Source organism: Marmota monax, unplaced genomic scaffold (genome assembly GCF_021218885.2).
Source record: "Marmota monax isolate L192 unplaced genomic scaffold, Marmota_monax_Labrador192_F-V1.1 WCK01_AAM20220418_F8-fsc00004, whole genome shotgun sequence".
Classification (NCBI taxonomy): Eukaryota; Metazoa; Chordata; class Mammalia; order Rodentia; family Sciuridae; genus Marmota; species Marmota monax.
Window position 1 is genome coordinate 26,934,779 of NW_026692881.1, and position 18,462 is coordinate 26,953,240.

The window sequence follows — 18,462 nt, forward strand, 5'->3', positions numbered from 1 at the left end:
ACTACTCTAGGAAGTAGATAGATGTTCCCAGATTTATTTTAAATTTAGATAAAACTGAGTAGCTGAGTTCAGAAGTTTAATTCTCTTATGGTCACTTAAAATAAAGAAAATTATTTTCCCCCAATGCAGCTTTGTCACTTGCTGATGGATCACCAAAACTATTTTAAAATTTTATACTGCTTATTCTTCTGTCTGAAAGAGCTATGACTCAGAGCCTCCTTAATTCCTGATTGAATGCCCAGTGCCCTAGTCTGGGTGTTTGGACTTTTATTTCCTAGTGCAGCATGGATCATTTTAAATCAGTCTGATTATTATATGAGGAAAATAAGGACATTATGAGGGACTGCCAAATCCAATCTCAAAGGTGTTGTAGAAAGGGATGTGTTAGTATTAGAACCACAATTTGCACATTTGACCAGTATTCAAACTGGTTAACCAACCCACCTATCACTATCGAGTCTGCCCATTGCCGTCTTTGTGGTGTGTTGGAAACAGATGTTATACATCAAGATGATTTAAACTAATCTATCTCCAAGTTTCATTGAAGTCATTATGCCCAGTGTCCTCAGGGAAAATTTTTGTGTGGTTGATATGCTTGCTGGAGCCAGTTGCTTTAGCAAGAGTTTCAGGTTCATCCCCCAAAGCACTGGCTGTACTTGATGGTGAATCTACCTTCTCCAGGCATGTTACATTCAGCCTCAGTAAGAGGGTTCTTGGCTGTAGTTTAGGAACTTAACACCAAGCAGAGTGTGTTCATCTGGTAGGGTGCTGCGATAAAGCACACAAGATCAGGAGTAGGAAGGTTTGGTTTCTCCAGAGGCCTCTCTTCTTGACTTGCAGGTGGCCACTTTCTCGTTGTGTTTTCACATGGACTTTGTGCATGTGCATGTGCATCCCTGCTATTTCTTCTTTTTGTCAAGGACATCAATCCTATTGGATTAGGGCTGCATTATTAGGATCTCAGTTAAGCATAATTATTTCCTATAGGTAATTATCCATCTCAAATAGTCATACTGGGAGAGTTAGGGCTCCAACATGAATCTGGGGGAAGTATATGGGGGGGGGGGGAAATCAGCCTTCATACTAGACCAGCATTTAAGGGCCACCACTAGCAGATTTTGACCTATCTTTCCAATTTTATTCCTTGTCACCCTTCATGTTTGCTAGTATGTAGACACACTATGTCATGTCCTCTTGTCTTTCTTCATCCCCTTCTTTGAATGCATTCTCTTCCTCCATCTCCATAACCAGACCCTTCCAGCCCTCTACCATTCTGTCCAATTTCCATCTCTTTCCCTAAAGCAGTCCCCAGATAGCCATGACCTTGAAGTGATCTCTGCTTTACCTGCCTCTTATGGGTGCAATGGACCACACTCTGTCTTTGAATAGTGGTCTACCTTCATATTGTGGTTCTCTGCACCCATCTTTTTTTTTTTTTTTTTTTTGAGAGAGAGAGAGAGAGAGAGAGAGAGAGAGAGAGAGAGAAAATTTTTTAATATTTATTTTTTAGTTTTCGGTGGACACAACATCTTTATGTGGTGCTGAGGATCGAATCCAGCGCCCCGCGCATGCCAGGCGAGCGCGCTACCACTTGAGCCACATCCCCAGCCCCTCTGTACCCATCTTATCTTGCTGGTTTAACTAAATAATTTATAGCGGTATCAGTGACAGTCTCTAAGGCTAACTCCACAGAGTTGTTCTTTTCTTCTTCTTTTTTTTTTCTTTTTTACATAAATGTACCAAATAAGCATTTGTTGACTGAGTGTCTGAATTAAATACTTCTCAAAGTCAATGTCCAGGGCTTACTTGAACTTCTCTTCCCACAGTGGGTCATCTCCGAATTGGCTTGTTACACATACTCCTTGGTTGCAGTCCCCCTGTATGATACCTTAGGAGCAGAAGCCATCATATATATTGTCAACAAGGGTAAAAGTTTGCTATTACGTTACATCTTCATTCTTTCCCAATGTTGAATGATTCTTCAATTTCTACTTTTTGCTTTGTTTTATTTTAGCAGACTTGAAATGCCTTAGTGAGACTCTCAACAACTGAGTGATGCCCTGTCTTAAAATTAAATCTGAAGGAAGGATTAGGGATATATCTCAGTGGTAAAATGCCCCAGTGTTCAATTTCACCACAAAAAAAGAAAAGAAAAATGCCATGGTTAAACAAGTCCATGTTCAATGGGAAAGTAGCAGCCCTTTTATATACCCAAGATGTTACTTTTTATCACAAAACTAGAAGATTGAACAACAGACATCAAAGAAGCTTTCTATTTTTGCAAACAAGTATCAAAAAAAAAATGCCAACATTTAAGAATCAAGCAATGCTTGTCTAGTGAAAGTTTCCCCCTTTTTTCTCTCCTACACCCTCCTCAAAATAAAACCCGTGGACAGGATCCTGCCTCAGCTATCCATACATGTTGTCTGACTGATTTCCGAAGTAGAAGGAATTTCATGGCTCCTCAGAAGCTGTCCATGTATTGGCAGCAAGCAGGAAAACTAGGTGTCTCTGTTTCAGTGCAGCTCATTCATTATCAGTGGAATGTTTCAGCGATTGCTCTCTAAATCTGACTTGCTGATATAATCTTCTCTGGGGAATCTAGTAGTTTTGAAATTTTTTGAAAATCTGTTTCTTCTCATAAGACAATCAGATACTTAGCAGAGCAGGAGGGTGACCCCTGCCTCTAATTCTGCTTTCAGCTAATATCCCCACAGTCATCTGTGACACACCAGAAAAAGCCTCAGTCCTAATAGGGAATGTGGAAAAGGGCCTCATCCCAGGCCTGAAGATGATCATCCTCATGGACCCCTTTGATGACGAGCTGAAGAAGAGAGGAGAGCAGTGTGGAGTCGAGCTCCTCTCCCTGTTTGATGCTGAGGTAGGATTTTGAAGCAGCTTGCAGCTGGTAGGCTGCTCTAACATCATGAGCAACTTAAGGAACATCTACACAAAGCCAGGGCTGCCGTTCTCCATAGGGTGGTGGTATTTGAGGAGTCAATTAGACTCATGCTCAGAAGCTTTAAGAATAATTTCTTCAAAACCAATCAGAAACCTACACCAAAGGAGGAGAAAGTTCTCTGGCCATTTGCACAGACTTCTAAGCAAAATGTGTGGATCGAGAGGTCAGCAATGGCTAAGGATGTGGCTCCTGGAGCTAGGTTGCTGGGCTCATGTTCCAGCTCCACATCTGTTAGGTGACATTAGGCAAGTGACTCCATACCTCCCTTTCTCCACCCATTAAATGGAGATAAAAATAGGCCCTACCTCACAGGGGTGCTAAAAAGTCAAATGAGCACATGTAAATTACTCAGGGAAGTGATCAGCCCTTTTTATGCCCTGACATGGGTAATTATTCCTATTATTCAAAGATTTAGTTATGGTCCTAGATGTCTGAATCTTGAGTATGGTTGGAAGTTGGGACATTCAGGATCTGCCCTCTTTAGGTCAATATTCTGAAGAAACTTCATGTTCCTTCCTGGGGCTTCCGTTGTACCTGAATATTGGCTTCTGGGTTCCATCCAGGTTGGAATTTTGGTTATATTCCTATAGAGTGTTCTCGTGGGAAAGGGAAAGAGAGGGCTGCATTTGTCACAAGTCTGTTCCAATGACTCTCTCTCTCTCTCTCTCTCTCTCTCTCTCTCTCTCTCTCTCTCTCTCTCTCTGTTTCCTGTTCGTGTAGAATCTAGGCAAAGAAACCTTCAGAAAACCAGTGGTAAGTTTTCTCCTGCCTGAATTTGAGTCTTGCCATGGTCCACTCTCAAAGCTCATGGTAGACTAAGCCCCTGTGCTTCTCCCTCCAGCCTCCCAACCCAGAAGACCTAAGCATCATCTGCTTTACCAGTGGAACCACAGGTCAGTGCCACAAGGTCCTGCCAGGGTCCCTGGTCAGCCAGAAGCATGGTGGGCTACCATCCCCATCCTTAGTTCTTACGTCCAAGTGTTTTGAACGTAGAGTCCCAAATAGAAAAAAAAAAATCAAACAAAAGTGAGTAGATTTCACTGAATACACATGGAGGTGTTTACATTCTATGGATGTCAGGGGCCTTAAAGATGATTTCATAAAGTCTATTTTTTCCCCTCAACCTCTAACCTCTCTTTATTAGACACCACTGGGATGGTTTCATTCATTCCATCGGGGTAGCTCAGCGACAGTTTTTCACAATGGGCTGTACTCCTCCCTGACATCTCCCCAGCTAGTAGAGTGCTTAATCATTTTAAATGTAGCCCATGATGGTCTACAGTTACATCCATTCCAGGATACCTGGTTTGTAAGGGTCATAGCAATACTATTAGGTAATATTGTTAGATCTGAAGTCTCAGACATATGAACAGCACTGGAGGGATTTACTTGATTTTTTCTTTTCAACCGTGTCGCTCTCTGAGATCGTGGCTCTGCCCTCATGGCAGTAGAAGGTCAACAGTGCATTGAGTAGTAGACTCTCTGGGGCATTCATCATTCCTAAACAGAGGCATATACATCCACAAAAAGACAGTGACAGGGAAAAGTTCCTGGCTCTCTGAACAGAACCAATTGAATGTAGCTGCTTTCAAGGCCAAAAGCTACCTATTAGCTACATAAAAGGGCTTTCTTTGCACCTCTTATTTCCTACAGGTGACCCCAAAGGAGCCATGATAACCCATGAAAACATTGCTTCAAATGCTGCTGCTTTTCTCAGATGTCTGGAGGTCAGTGGTCATTTGAAAAAGAAGCCCTCATTAAAATGTGAACCAGTTATAAGATTTTTGTTCTTAAAGTTAGAAGAGACAGAGAAAAGGGTGGGGGGGATCAGGTTAAAGGCCTGAGAATAGCCTTTATCTGCAAGGCAGTTATGTTTTCAAGCCTTCGTCTTTTAGGATCACTGCAAATCTTACTCTCTACGCAGTTCAAAGCAGCTCTTAGAGTTACACAGTGTGCAGCTCTGGCAGTCCCAAGAAGGGGGGTAGCTTTTAAATCTCCATTGGACGAGAAAGTTGGCATTAATCCACTGCTGCTCCTCTTTGTCCCCTGATCTACAGCATATTTTCCAGCCCACACCAGAGGATGTGACCATATCCTATCTGCCCTTGGCTCATATGTTTGAGAGGGTTGTACAGGTGAGTGTCCTATGTTCCTAGCATGTGTGTGAAAAGGAGGGCCTGACTTGCTGGTCCCACATATATTCCAAGTTAGCGATGCAGCACTTACAGCCTTCTCTGAACTGTGTCAGCTTCAGAGAGGGAGTTGGCTCACTTGAGTCCAAATCCTGGCAGGACCTCTGACCCCCTGCAGACTCTTCCTCTGCTGAGCCTGCATGTGCCCAAGGAGGCTCGTCCTTGCTTCTGCCTTCATAAGGTATGAGTCCAGTGATCCCCATCAGGGACTTGCATGTCTGCCCTGAATTCTGAGCTGACACATGAGATACTGTGTTTCCCTTTTTACTTTATACTAGCTAGATTTAAAAAAAAAAAAAAAAAGATCTTGGGTTAGAGAAGAAGAGCCTCCCCATAGAGGGTCAGGGAAGGAATCTTTGATCCAGATGAGATGAGAGATGTCCCCAGGGATTTTTCACACCACATCTGAGTGTGTAAGATGGTGTCACCAGCACAACTGGTGCCGAGGAACATTGTGCTTCTGCCTTCTGGGAATGGACTCTGGGTTTTTTCAGCTATTCTGAGGCTGATTTGATTTGGTTGATTGACCTTTCAAAAGCATAGGTATAGGTATGGTGGGAAAACCTCCTCTCTGCTCCCCTCTTCCATATTTCTTCATCCACCTTATTGTTGGTTGATGTATAAAATGTCAAAAGATGAGATTTAGTTGGTTGAACTAAAGCATTTACATGTGATTGATTTTTTAAAAATTGATTCTAGTGAACCTTTAAAATATTTTGACACTTCTGAAACAGGGGTGGTCTTAAAATTGAAGGCACGTCCCATTTTGACAGTTTTTCTTAGGGATACTTAATGAACCCTGTCTTATGAAGGATGATATTTTGGGCTGTTGCACAGAATTGTGGTGGAGTTGGGGCAGGACCTGGGATTCACAGTCTGTCTTATCTTTCCTGCCACCTCAATAGAAGTGAGCTTCCATTCTTTCTTGGGGAGGCTCTTGGAGTCCTGGACAGGGGTGATGTACCAAGAAATGTGCCCAGCAGCTCATTCTCACTTCTTCATTCCCAGTCAAGACTGAAAGTGGTCCTGTGTTCTGAGCCTCCTCTTTGGTTCTGCTTTCAGGCTGTCCTTTACTCCTGTGGAGCCAGAGTTGGGTTCTTTCAAGGAGATATCCGATTGCTGCCTGATGACATGAAGACACTGAGGCCTACAGTGTTTCCCACAGTGCCTCGACTCCTTAACAGGATCTATGATAAGGTACTGACCTGCTTGCTCTGAGATGGAGAGACCATCTGTAATCTAGGCCCATGCTAGGGCTCTGAAGGACTGCGTAATATCAAGAAATTAGCTTCACCTCCACCCCCCAGTCTTCAAGTATCTGTTTAACGCCATACTTGCAACTTCTGCTATGAGAAACCACAATAAATGAAATCCCCTTTTCTCTGGATAAGATTACTGATCTGAGGAGGTACTCAACTCAGACTTGGGGAGCCCCTTCATGTTCAGCCAACTTACTGGGAAGTTGTTACTCTGGTTTATATGTGCTTGTAATTGAGATTCTTGCCAAGGCACCAGGCCCTGTAATATACATTTCAAATGCATTCTCTCATTTAATCCTCACCAAGACAGAAAAGCACATTTCTTCCTATTTCTGATAATGAGGAAACTGAGCCTTGGAAGTTAAAGAACTTGCCCAGAGGAAGGCACATCTAAGGAGGAAAAAGGGCAGAATCACACTGTCACATAGTTGTTTTAGCTGTCATTGATCACTGCTCATTGGGGTTTGCAAAAGGTGATCTTTTCTTCCAATTCTAATTTTATCATTTCTCCTGAAGTCATTAGCTGAGATCTCATCACAAAGACTTAGCAAATATTTAATTCTTTCCTTTAATTAATCTGTCTTCAGAATAATGAATTGTTGTCCCAACAATCTTCAAAAGTGATCACTGAAAGGTTTTTTTGTGTGGGTATTATTATGAATTCATGATTTTCATATTTGTTTAGACATTCTTTTTGATATTCAAATTGTCCCATCTTAGAAGTTGGGAACCACTATCAAGTTGCTCATGTGTCCTTCTGACATGATTCCAGTAGTCTTTGTTAGGTTCCTTGCTTTCTGATGTCCTAAGATCATCTTATGTATTTCTCACCTAAGTCTTGGATTGACTACTTTCTCCAAGTTGCCATTGAAGCTGGGATTTGAAGACAGGTGGTATAAAAGCTTCTCGTAATTCCATAGTCTTGTGGAAATAATAAGTAACCATTTTCATATGCTTTGGACTCTACTTCTGAGATCCCAACTTACCCAATCACTCTTGGACTCTTACCAGAGGCCAAACTGGAGTGCCAGGTACAGAGCAGGCATGGTTCTAGAGCAGCGTGCATGGACATCGAAAGCCCAAATCTATAACAGAATTGTTAACAATTCTAACTGTTCTTCATCATACTATGTTATTATTAGATTGTGTTGTTATAGTTTTTCTGTTGTTGGACTTTTTTTTAGAAAGATAGTATGTTATAATATTGTAATACCTAACATACAATTTGCTTCTAGAACTTATTTTTTTAAATGGAGGGCTTTATTAACATAAATCTGTAATTCTAAGTCTTTGTTAGTGTCTTGTTAGCAAAAGAGTGAGTTGTGTGACTGTTTAAGAAATCTCTTATGGTTCAGAGACAGTGCAGGCAGCACTTATTGTAAGTCTTGGAGAAAGTGAAATCTTGGTAAAATGATAATGTTATAAGCATGAATAGAGCCTAGAGCACAAGTTGCATTAGAAGGAGAGAATGAACAACCTTGATTGTTGGAGACCAAAAACAGAAACATAAACATAGAAGATGGCTAGAGAGATCTTCTTCAAATTTTCAACTGAAAAGAACTGGATTTTTCTTGAATCTGAATTCTTGTACAGTGAAATCTTGAAGGCTGGCATATGGAGGTCAGGAGTTATTTGCATAAATATAGGAGTTTCTTTGAGCCACTTGGGAAAACTCTTCTTAGGGTAGGAGTCTGGTGGATGGACTATATTATTACCATGAAGACCAGGGAAATAACGTGAGCTGGGAAAATTGTGTCAAATGGTCAAGGTCAATGAGGAGAAACCATTTAAGTAGCAAAGAGAATTATATTTCATATTCGGTGGCTCAGGGCATTTTTGTTAATAGAGAAATATGGTAATTGTCCAAGATTAGGGTATGTAAACCTATCATAGGGGCAGGGGAAGGGAAAGAGGAGGTATTATTTTTAAAAGTCAGAATCCTTAGCCCTTCTTTGATCTGCTACATCAAAAGCTCTAGAGGGGTACCCACTGAGTTACTTCTTAATCTCTTTTTTTAACCTAGTGACTTTGTAGGTAGTCTTTCTTGATCACCTTTGGCTTATCTAAGTTGTGAAAGTTGTTTACCAAGGACCAGAAATCTGGGAGGGCCAGAGCTCTGAATGTAGATACTAAGTTCATTGCTTTCTGAGTGTGGCTGTAATTCTCTGGGCTCATTGTTATTTAGCAACCCAGTTCATGAACATGGGACACTTACATATGAAACTAGAAGGCATCATCTATGGTTTATTAATGACCTTAGTAAGTATCTCTGGTAGACGTCCTACTGAAAGGAGCTGTCACCCTGCAGGTACAAAATGAAGCCAAGACCCCCCTGAAGAAGTTCCTGCTGAACCTAGCTGTTTCCAGTAAATTCAATGAAGTGAAAAATGGCATAATCAGGCGTGATAGTATATGGGACAAATTAATCTTTTCAAAGATCCAGGTAAGTTGGGTAGGTCCTAGACAGAGCCAAGAAAATAGAGTTCAGCACACTTTGTCCTTCCTCTCAAGTTTGAGCATTACTGTAACCAAGACTCTTCACCTTTTATATTCCTTTCGTACAACTTTGCCACCAAAGAGATTTGGTCAAAAAGAATAAAACAGATTTTATGTAGGTACTAGAATTCTCTATTATTCTCCTGCATGGTCTGTTGAGATTATGAATAATTCAGGGGACCCCAAAATACAAATTATTTAAGGTACTTAAAAATATATATAAGCTCTGGTTCTGGCCTGAATGGTGATAACAATAATAGCTAACCTTTTTGGTGCTTTTCCACAATGCACATAATCTAAGTGTTTAATTCTATAACAACATTGGGTAGGCTGTTATGCTTATTTTACACTGGAAGAAACTGAAGCCAAATAGAAAGGTTTCAGCAGATCTTTTGTTTCTATTGAACAGGACAACCTTGGTGGGAGGGTTCGTGTCCTGATTACTGGAGCTGCCCCCATCTCCTCTTCGGTCTTGACATTCCTCCGGGCGGCAATGGGATGTCCGGTAAGATTTTGCTTTTGCACAAATAGAACTCACTACTAAAATAAAAATGAAAACACAATGAAATGTACCAGAGAGAAAGTCATCCAAAAATCTCAAAATCAAAAGAAAACATCTGACTAGTCAACTCTTTATGCATCTGGGTATAGAAATCTTTGCCTAAATGGAATCTGGGTTCTAGAATATTGTTTTAACACTATCCTATCAGAATTGCTCCTTGTCAAATAAAAAGCCACATCGTCTTAATGGTTTTACAATAGTTCTTTGAATGACTCAAACGAGTCTACTATTAATAGCATTTGAGTTGCTCACCATTTTTTCACTGTTATAATCAATAAAGTGCTAAAGGCATGTGAATTCTTAAGTATTTATGCAATTGTCAATTTAAATCCATGCAGGTAGGAATTACTGGATCAAAGTGCAGGCGTCTACATCTATATAGACCTATATTTACATGTTAATGTATATAATCAAACTCACCTCCAGAAAGATTTTGTCCTTCATATATATTCTCACAAATAATGCCAGATGCCTCATTTTCCTGCATCTCATCTCACTAGAGACAGGTTTTTTCATTTAAACCTTAGCCAATTAGTGATCTCAAAATGAAAAAAAAACGTATTGCAATATTTCTTTTATTAACATTGAACATCTTTTCTATTGCTTATTGACATTTGAATTTCTTTCATGAATCCCTTTATTAATTTTTTTCAGAAAAATGGGCAAAGGGTTGATTCTCTCTCATGCTGCTAAGAATTCTTCATATGATAATAAGATTAATCTTTGTCGTAAGAGAAATATTTTCCTGGTCTCATTTTTTTTTTCTTTTTGCCTTATGTATTACTATTTCAAATGTTTAAGTGATAAGATTGGTTGTTTACAATGTGTGACTTTTGAATTGCTTAGACAGAACTTTCTAAATCCCCATTATTTCATAAAAGACTCTTCCCACCCATATTTTCTGGCAACCTTATGGTTTTCCAGTTTTTCTGTTTCCATTTCTATCCCATCTGGGCTGTGTAAAGGGACTGGGCATGGATACTGTCTAGTTGCTTCCCCACTAACGGATAACTAGTTTGCTCATTCAACCACTTATGCACAGCATGAACAAAAGAGAACACAGGCACAGACTTGTCCTCATAGATAATGTCCCTGCCCATAAAACCACAATCAAAATGGATACCCTTTTGGCTATTCTTAACATTTTCCTTTCCCTTAACCTCTGAGACAAATAGACCAGAAAATCCTGCTTCCACCCCCACTTATAGACATGTCTTCTCTAAGCCTTTCTGCTTATCTCTACCAACACTGCCTATCATAGCCACACCCACCACTGCAATAGCCTATCAGCTTACTTCCTGCCACATTCTCTCTCCAGTCAAGATTATCTTCTGTACCAAGGGTGGCCAAACTGAAGCACAGGCCAAATCTGGCTACCTTTATAAATGACATTGTACTGGAATACAGCCATACCTATTCATTTATGTAAGACCTATGACTGCTTTTGTGCTATACTGGCTGAGTTAAGTTGTTGAGACATAGACCAGATGGCTCCCAAAGCTGAAAATATCTTTACTTGTGCAGAAAAACGTTTGCCAACCCCCGTCCTTTATCAAAGCCAGAGCCATTTTCCTTTAATAATGCTGCTCCATTTCTTCAGTTCCTTCAATGGTGTTCCATTGTCCAGGTTCAAATCCAGGTACCACTGGGTAGCATATCACTTAATAAATAATTTGCATTTTCCCACCTACTTGAAATGCCACATTTCTTACTCAGTTTCCATACTTTGGTTTGTTTCCGAACCTTTTTGGTTTTTGAATGAGCCCTCAGTTGTAAAGACTTAATAGCTGGGGCATACCTTCCTATCTAGTTTTTAAGAGACTAAATACCTCTGACACTTAGAAACTTTGCTTTCCTCAGGTCTTGGCCATAAGGCGTGGCTAGCTCATCCTTTACCTTGAGTAAGTCTCAAAGCTCTTGTTGGGTTTCCCAGGTGTTTGAAGCTTATGGTCAAACAGAATGCACAGCTGGCTGTACAATCACATCACCTGGGGACTGGACATCAGGTAGGCCCTCCATCTGCTGGGCAGAAAGTGAGAAGAGTTCCAACTGAATGAAGACTTGGGAGTTCAGATTATCTTGATGCTCCAAAACAATGTGGCAAATGCAAACTTAAGGTTTGGGTCCCAGCTTGCCTGTTTTGACACTTCAGCTTTGGTACCGGATGATTTTTCAGTCCTATTTTTTTTTTAGAGTTGATCCATCAATATCTCAGAACTATGCCTGGGATTATCACTTTAATGGTTTCTGAGCTAATTCAGAGAGGTGTATTCTAGGTCACGTTGGTGTCCCTGTGGCTTGCAATTATGTGAAGCTGGAAGATGTTCCAGACATGAACTACTTCTCAGCAAACAATGAAGGAGAGGTGGGTAGGTCATGCCCTATAGCCAGAGAATCATGATTGGTAGAGAGGTTCAGATCAGAAAGAGCACAGAATTATGGGCAGCTTTGGGTTGGGCTCCGTTGAGATCTTTATCAGGGATTAAATATCTGAGATGCACTTTTCGATTCCCTACAATGGGGACTAAAACATGGTGTTCTTTCCACTGTAGTGAAAACAATCAGAGGACTAAGGTGGGAGCAGGTTTTCATAAAGCGCCCTGCTGAGAGTGGCAAACTTTGCTATTTTACAATCTCTTTCTGTCTGGTGTGCAGATCTGCATCAAGGGCACTAATGTGTTCCAAGGATACCTAAAGGACCCTGAGAAGACACAGGAAACGCTGGACAAGGAAGGCTGGCTTCACACTGGAGACATTGGTCGCTGGCTTCCAGTAAGTATTTCTTCTTAACTCTGAGAGTCTGCTACTGCACCAGGGAGAGCAATCTAGGGAGACGCTGGTGGCAATCTGCCTATTGTAAGAGAGACAGAAACGCAAGAAGGTTACTTAGCTGAGGCTGTTAGAAGGGAAACAGTGTGTATCCTCTCTGGCTTGTGGCTTCCTCTTTACTATAAAGAGAAAAAACCTTCAAAGAGCTTGGCCAAGGAATTGGGAGATCTGTGTTCTAGGCATAGCTTTTCCAGGGACCAGTAATATAAAATCCTGAGGAAGTAGGCTAACATGTAATTCAGACCTGCCAAAGCTAGAGAGATTTTCTTTCTCTAGGCCAGATTACTTTTGCTATTTTGACCACAATGTTATAGAAGACACCAAGACCCATATGAGTTGAAGATTTTCTTCTTTCCCAATTCCTTATTAAATACAATGCTAGCAGTAGTTAATGGTACAGGTACTGTTTCCAGACTAAAATTGAAAAGTGGGATTCTTTTATAGGTTAGATGATCCTAGACTTCAGAGTTGGCACAGATCCCTTGTCATTGGAGACATCCACTTATCAGAGAGAACATTTGGCCTTTGGTTTTATGGGATTGGCTTACTTCATTTAGCATGATATTTTCCAACTCCATTCATTTACCTGCAAATGCCATAATTTTATTCTCTATTAATGCTGAGTAATATTCCATTGTGTATATATACCACATTTTCTTTATCCATTCATCTATTGAAGGGCATCTAGGTTGGTTCCACAGCTTAGCTATTGTGAATTGGGCAGCTATAAACATTTAAGTGGCTGTGTCACTGTGGTTTGCTGTTTGTAAGTCCTTCGGGTATAGACTGAGGAGTGGGATAGCTGGGTCAAATGGTGGTTTCATTGAAAATTTTCCAAGGAATCTCCATACTGTTTTCCAGATTGGTTGCACCAATTTTCAGTCCCACCAGCAATGGATTTTACCCCACATCCTTGCCAACACTTATTGTTGTTTCTGTTCTTGATAACTGCCATTCTGACTCGTGTGAGATGAAATCTTAGAGTAGTTTTGATTTGCATTTCTCTAATTACTAGAGATGTTGAACATTTTTTCATATATTTGTTGATTGATTGTATATCTTCTGAGAAGTGTCTGTTCAGCTCTTTAGCTCATTTATTGATTGGATTGTTTGAGGGTTTTTTTTTTTATGTCAACAAACCAAAATTTAAGTAAGATTCAAAGAGTGCTCAACAATGAGACCTCCAAGAACATGGTCCTAATGATGTAGTTCATAGTTTGGGATCTCATAGTATAATGCTAACATATGTTCCTATTTAATAAGTGTTCCCAACTCTAATAAGGAACTTATTATTAGAGCTGGGAACACTTTTTAAATAGGAATGTAGGTAATAGGCAATAGGATGTAGGCAATAGATATGTACCCCTCACTGGGGTTATAAAAGGTTTCTCTTTATTAGTCACTTTCAGATAATGTTAGGCTGAACTGATGAGTCAGCCTCATTGATCATTGCAGGGTTCAGCCTATTGTCCTACTTCCAGTGTGATCATGTGGACTATACTTGCCACTTGCCCCAGTTTTACAATATCAAATCCTTAAGAACATAAGCTCCTTAGAGAAATGAAGCTGAAAATCACCTCTTGAGGTGGCTGGTCAAAGGGCCTTCCTCAGCCCAGCTTCTGCCCAACAAGCCCAATTAGTGACTTGCTTGACCTAGTACAGCCTGCTCCTGGACAGAACAGGAGGGAAACAGAATAGAGCGTTATGGAAGGGGGGAGAGCAAATGAATTCAAAAGTCTTGGTAAAGATAACTCCTGCCCTACTCCTGAGAGTCCTGGAGCTGGAATAATTGGAAATTAAACTATAGAAGATTGACAGCTTCAAAATGTCTTTATTTGTTGAGGCACCATTTGCATAATCCCAACAGGCCAGTGACTCTTTTTGAGGCTGCCCCTTGACTCTCCAGTGTAGAGGGGGCTCTTGCTGGAAGATGCTTCTCCTTCCTCCAAAGCCAAGAAAGAGAAATGAGAGACTCTCAGAAGTCTCTAGAGAAATCAGCTTTAAAAAAGCGCGCTTCCCTCCTGTGACTTCCTCAACCTTCCCACTGACATCACCCCCAGTGGCTCAACACAGTACTCATGCTTTTATCTGCCTCTTCCAGAATGGAACTCTGAAGATCATTGATCGGAAAAAGAACATTTTCAAGCTGGCACAAGGAGAATACATTGCTCCAGAGAAGATAGAAAACATCTACATCAGGAGTAGACCAGTGTTACAAATTTTTGTACATGGGGACAGTTTACGGGTAACAGACCATTTTAAAAATAGGCTTTTCAAGCTCAGACTATGCTGGTTCCTGTAGCTATAGTATTTTTTTTTTTTCTTTTTAGTACTGAGGATTGAACTCAGGAGTGCTTAAGCACTGAGCCACACCCCCCAGTCCTATCTGTTTTAATTTGAGACAGGGTCTCATTTAGTTGCTGAGGGCCTTGCTAAGTTGCCAAGGTTGACCTCAAACTTGCAATCCTCCTACCTCAGCCTCCTGAGTCACTGGGATGACAGGTGTGCACCACCGTGCCCAGCTGTGGCTACAGGAAATTTGTATGAGTGGATTTAGGATGAGAAGATCCTAACTTTTAAAACTAAAGAAATAAAGCTACTTTCTGAATTTCAAGTGAGACAATACATATGAAAAAAAATTGAAACTATGATGGACTTTGTAAAAATAAGAAGTCAGTCAATTTGTTAAAACAGCTATATTCATGGGTAGCTTTTATCCCATGATGAAATGAGTGCACTTCATTTCCACTCCCCTGGTTTGTTCTGTCACAAAAAACTCTTTAAACTTGGCTTTGGAGTTGGGGGTGGGTATTGACCTGGAGATTCTTTAAGCTTAGAGACCACACCACCTCTTTTTGAAGAATCAAATTCGGATAGAATGTCTTTGTAATGAGATATGCTGAGTGGGGAAATGGGATGAGATGTCCATGGGAGTTTGAAGTATTGGTAAGGAAAAGAGGTACGGAATTTGAAGTTTGAGAGCAGGATCTATTGTAATGGTAGGTTCTGCTTTCTCTACCCCCGGGGGACACCCTTACACTTGTTCTCTCACACACTTGCACCTCATGGTTCTTTTCTAGTCATTCTTAGTAGGAGTGGTAGTTCCTGATCCAGACGCGCTTCCCTCATTTGCAGCCAAGCTTGGGGTTAAGGGAACTCTTGAAGAACTGTGCCAAAACCAAGTAAGTGTTGTTTAGAAAGAACTCATGCATATCCATGGGCTCACTGTGAGGGAGAAGAGGCTCTGCCAGCTGGGTACCCCAAATCTCATCTCATTCTGAATGTAGGAACAGGCTCTTCATGCTTCTGTGACAGGGAGCTGCAGCCCAAATAGACTGAATAGTTTTATTTGATTGTGGGATAAAAAGGGAGTTTAAAAACCAAAACTCAAAATTCTTTTTATAGCACTATATTCCTTGTATGTATGTGTGTGTTGGGGGGTGGGGGGTAGAATGGGAAAATAAGAAAAAGGTGCCATCCGGAGAAAACCCATTAACATTTAGATTTGCATTCTTTTCATTTTTTTTTTTTATAAATATAAGGCACACAATGTGCTTATACATACTTTTATATCATGCTTTTATCTGGATCAATTTTTATAGGCATTTTGAGTTGGCTTATGCTTAGCCTTTCATTTAAACTCTTTTTCAACTGGTCATGCTTTAAGTGATGTTTCCTGTTCCTAGATTTTAAAGGAAGCCATTTTAGAAGATTTGCATAAAAATGGGAAAGAAGGTGGACTTAAATCCTTTGAACAGGTCTGTACCTACTGTTGATGCTATCCTGGTCTCACAAGTCAAGCTAGAAAGTTTTATTTAAGTTTCTATTTTTGGTGGGATTTGAATACATAATTTCCTGGACTAGGGGTGTAGCTCAGTGGTAGAGCCTTTGCCTAGCATGCACAAGGCCCCAGGTTCAAACCCCCATCTTTTTAGGTACTTGTGCTGTTCCTTTTTGCTGTACATTGTTCAGTCTCCCTACTCGTTTCTTTCCCAAATTATAAGTGCATGAGAATGGGCCTGGGTTACTGTGAAATAGTCTTTGAAGTTCTTCATAGACCACTCAGGGCTGCACAGAAAAGTCCCGATCACTAATATAAATGTGTATGTGTGTACTCATCTCATCTTCTAGGTCAAAAACATCTTTGTTCATCCAGAACCATTTTCCATTGAAAATGGCCTCCTGACACCAACGCTGAAAGCAAAACGAGTAGAGCTCTCCAAATACTTTCGGACCCAAATTGACAGCCTCTATGAGAGTATCAAGGAGTAGATGAAGGTATTTATGCTAAAGGGGCCTGGAGCTATCTGCCTGCTCAATCCTTGTTGCCTGGTGAGAAGGTGGATTAAAAATTATTCTATTCATTTTGTTGTCCCTCTTGTTTTACCTATGGAACTCTCAAACATAACTTGTTATTTAATACTAGGAGAATTATAATGCTGAACTAAGTACTGTTCTGCCATCTTAACCATTGCTGGCACCAAGGCTGCAGGCAACATGCCTTTCTTCAAGGACCCAGTCCATGGTCTTTGTCCCTTCCTCATCATTTCTAACCTTAATGCCACTTTTATTGGTGGTCAGTAGCTCAAAGGTCAAAGCGACCCTTTGCAAAGTTTTTTTTCTATTATCTTAAAACCTAGACGGCCTGCAGGCCCAGCACTTATTTAGTCCTCCAAAGTTCAAATCAAGAGATCTTTGTGTTCTGATAAACTGTTTACAGTTCATGTTTTCTAGTTACTCCACAAAACCTAAAGTTCTAAGTTTTAACCTGTCACTCATATTAGCCATAATTGAGACAAATTTCTTCTTTGTATACCCTAGAGTCTGTGTTCACAAGGGAAAAGTTTATCATACCGAGAATTTCCTAAATTCTCTAGTTAGATATAGTTAGAAATTAGGCCTATGACGTGTCCAAAAAGAATGTTGGTCTACAAAAAAAATGTGTAATCTACAGTGATAGCTGGTGACTAAATCTTTTCCTTACAGTTGGCTGCTGAGCTGGAAGCTGTGGGGGAAGGAGTTGAAATGTATGTCCAGCGAGCTTTACCAGGAAATGAAGCAAGCACTGAATAAAACTCTCCTGGCACTGGGAACAAAGCTCTATGAGTGAATGTGACGCCCATATGACAGGCTTATCTTCTGTGAAGGAATCAACTGATCTTTCCTCTTGGACTCCAGTTCCTGCTGTACCTTACCCCAAGACAGCATTTGTAATGTACTCTTTAAAATAAACTGTAAATGTACTCTTTAAAATAAACTATTGCAGATACATAGATTTTTGTGTTTGTTGCCTCATGGGCTCTGATGAGAATCTGTCTTCAACAAGGACCACTTAGAAATTTGAGACTAATGGTTCTGAAATTTTGGTGCACACTAGATTTAACTAGAAGTTTGAAAAGATACTACTGCCCAGGCACTGCTCCAGGGACCCTGAGTTCGGTGGCCTGGGGTACCGCTGGGGCATGGGGATTGTTAAGAGGTCTCCAGATATCCTAGTATGCAACCAAGTTTGATAAGTAAATTGAGAAGACCAGTCCGCCTTATCCCATAGCTGTAATAAAACACGAGCTGAGCCCAAACCTGAAGCACTAATTCATATTTTCTCCTTTGCCACCTTTGTTGTACTCTTCTTAACTAGAGTTCCTTTCTGGCCTCTAACTATAGTTAAGGAGAATATTCTTAGATGATCTTTTTAGACATTGGGCTTAGAAAAGCTGAAGAAATGTCTATATTTGAATATCCAAACCAAAAGGAAGGCTGGAACTAACTTGTAGGGCCCTCTGTGGTGTAGCAGGCTCTCATCTCTTTGACTTCCCCCTTCTTCCCCTGCTGACCTTTGCTGGCTACTCTTCTGTTCCTCAAACATGTCAGGCACATTCCAGTTTCCTTGTGTTCTTTTTTTTTTTTAAAGAGAAACAGAGAATTTTTTTTTAATATTCATTTTTTAGTTTTCGGCGGACACAACATCTTTGTTTGTATGTGGTGCTGAGGATCGAACCCAGGCTGCACGCACGCCAGGCGAGCGCGCTACCGCTTGAGCCACATCCCCAGCCCCTGCTTGTGTTCTTCCTGTCCCTTTTGCCTAAAATGCAGATACTCCTGGAGGCACAAGACTTGCTTCCTCATCTGCTTTAATTGTCAACTCATGATGGTCCCCTTCTT

At 40.7% G+C, this 18,462-nt stretch overlaps 1 protein-coding gene across 7 annotated transcripts in view; it reads left to right on the top strand.

The window, feature by feature from the left end:
• Acsl5 (acyl-CoA synthetase long chain family member 5) overlaps positions 1-17,573 on the top strand; it is a 41,157-nt gene extending 23,584 nt beyond the window's left edge. For all 7 annotated transcript variants that reach the window (XM_046450564.2, XM_046450557.2, XM_058581304.1 and 4 more), the window contains 17 exons: positions 1,827-1,926; positions 2,703-2,881; positions 3,683-3,715; positions 3,804-3,855; positions 4,616-4,689; positions 5,020-5,097; positions 6,217-6,351; positions 8,722-8,856; positions 9,319-9,414; positions 11,405-11,477; positions 11,748-11,836; positions 12,127-12,243; positions 14,402-14,545; positions 15,381-15,482; positions 15,987-16,058; positions 16,432-16,578; positions 17,287-17,573. In XM_046450564.2, coding sequence (XP_046306520.1) covers positions 1,827-1,926; positions 2,703-2,881; positions 3,683-3,715; positions 3,804-3,855; positions 4,616-4,689; positions 5,020-5,097; positions 6,217-6,351; positions 8,722-8,856; positions 9,319-9,414; positions 11,405-11,477; positions 11,748-11,836; positions 12,127-12,243; positions 14,402-14,545; positions 15,381-15,482; positions 15,987-16,058; positions 16,432-16,572 — 1,620 coding nt within the window. In that variant the 3' untranslated portion in view covers positions 16,573-16,578; positions 17,287-17,573. The remainder of the gene's footprint in view (positions 1-1,826; positions 1,927-2,702; positions 2,882-3,682; positions 3,716-3,803; positions 3,856-4,615; positions 4,690-5,019; positions 5,098-6,216; positions 6,352-8,721; positions 8,857-9,318; positions 9,415-11,404; positions 11,478-11,747; positions 11,837-12,126; positions 12,244-14,401; positions 14,546-15,380; positions 15,483-15,986; positions 16,059-16,431; positions 16,579-17,286) is intronic.
• The last annotated feature ends 889 nt before the right edge of the window (positions 17,574-18,462 follow it).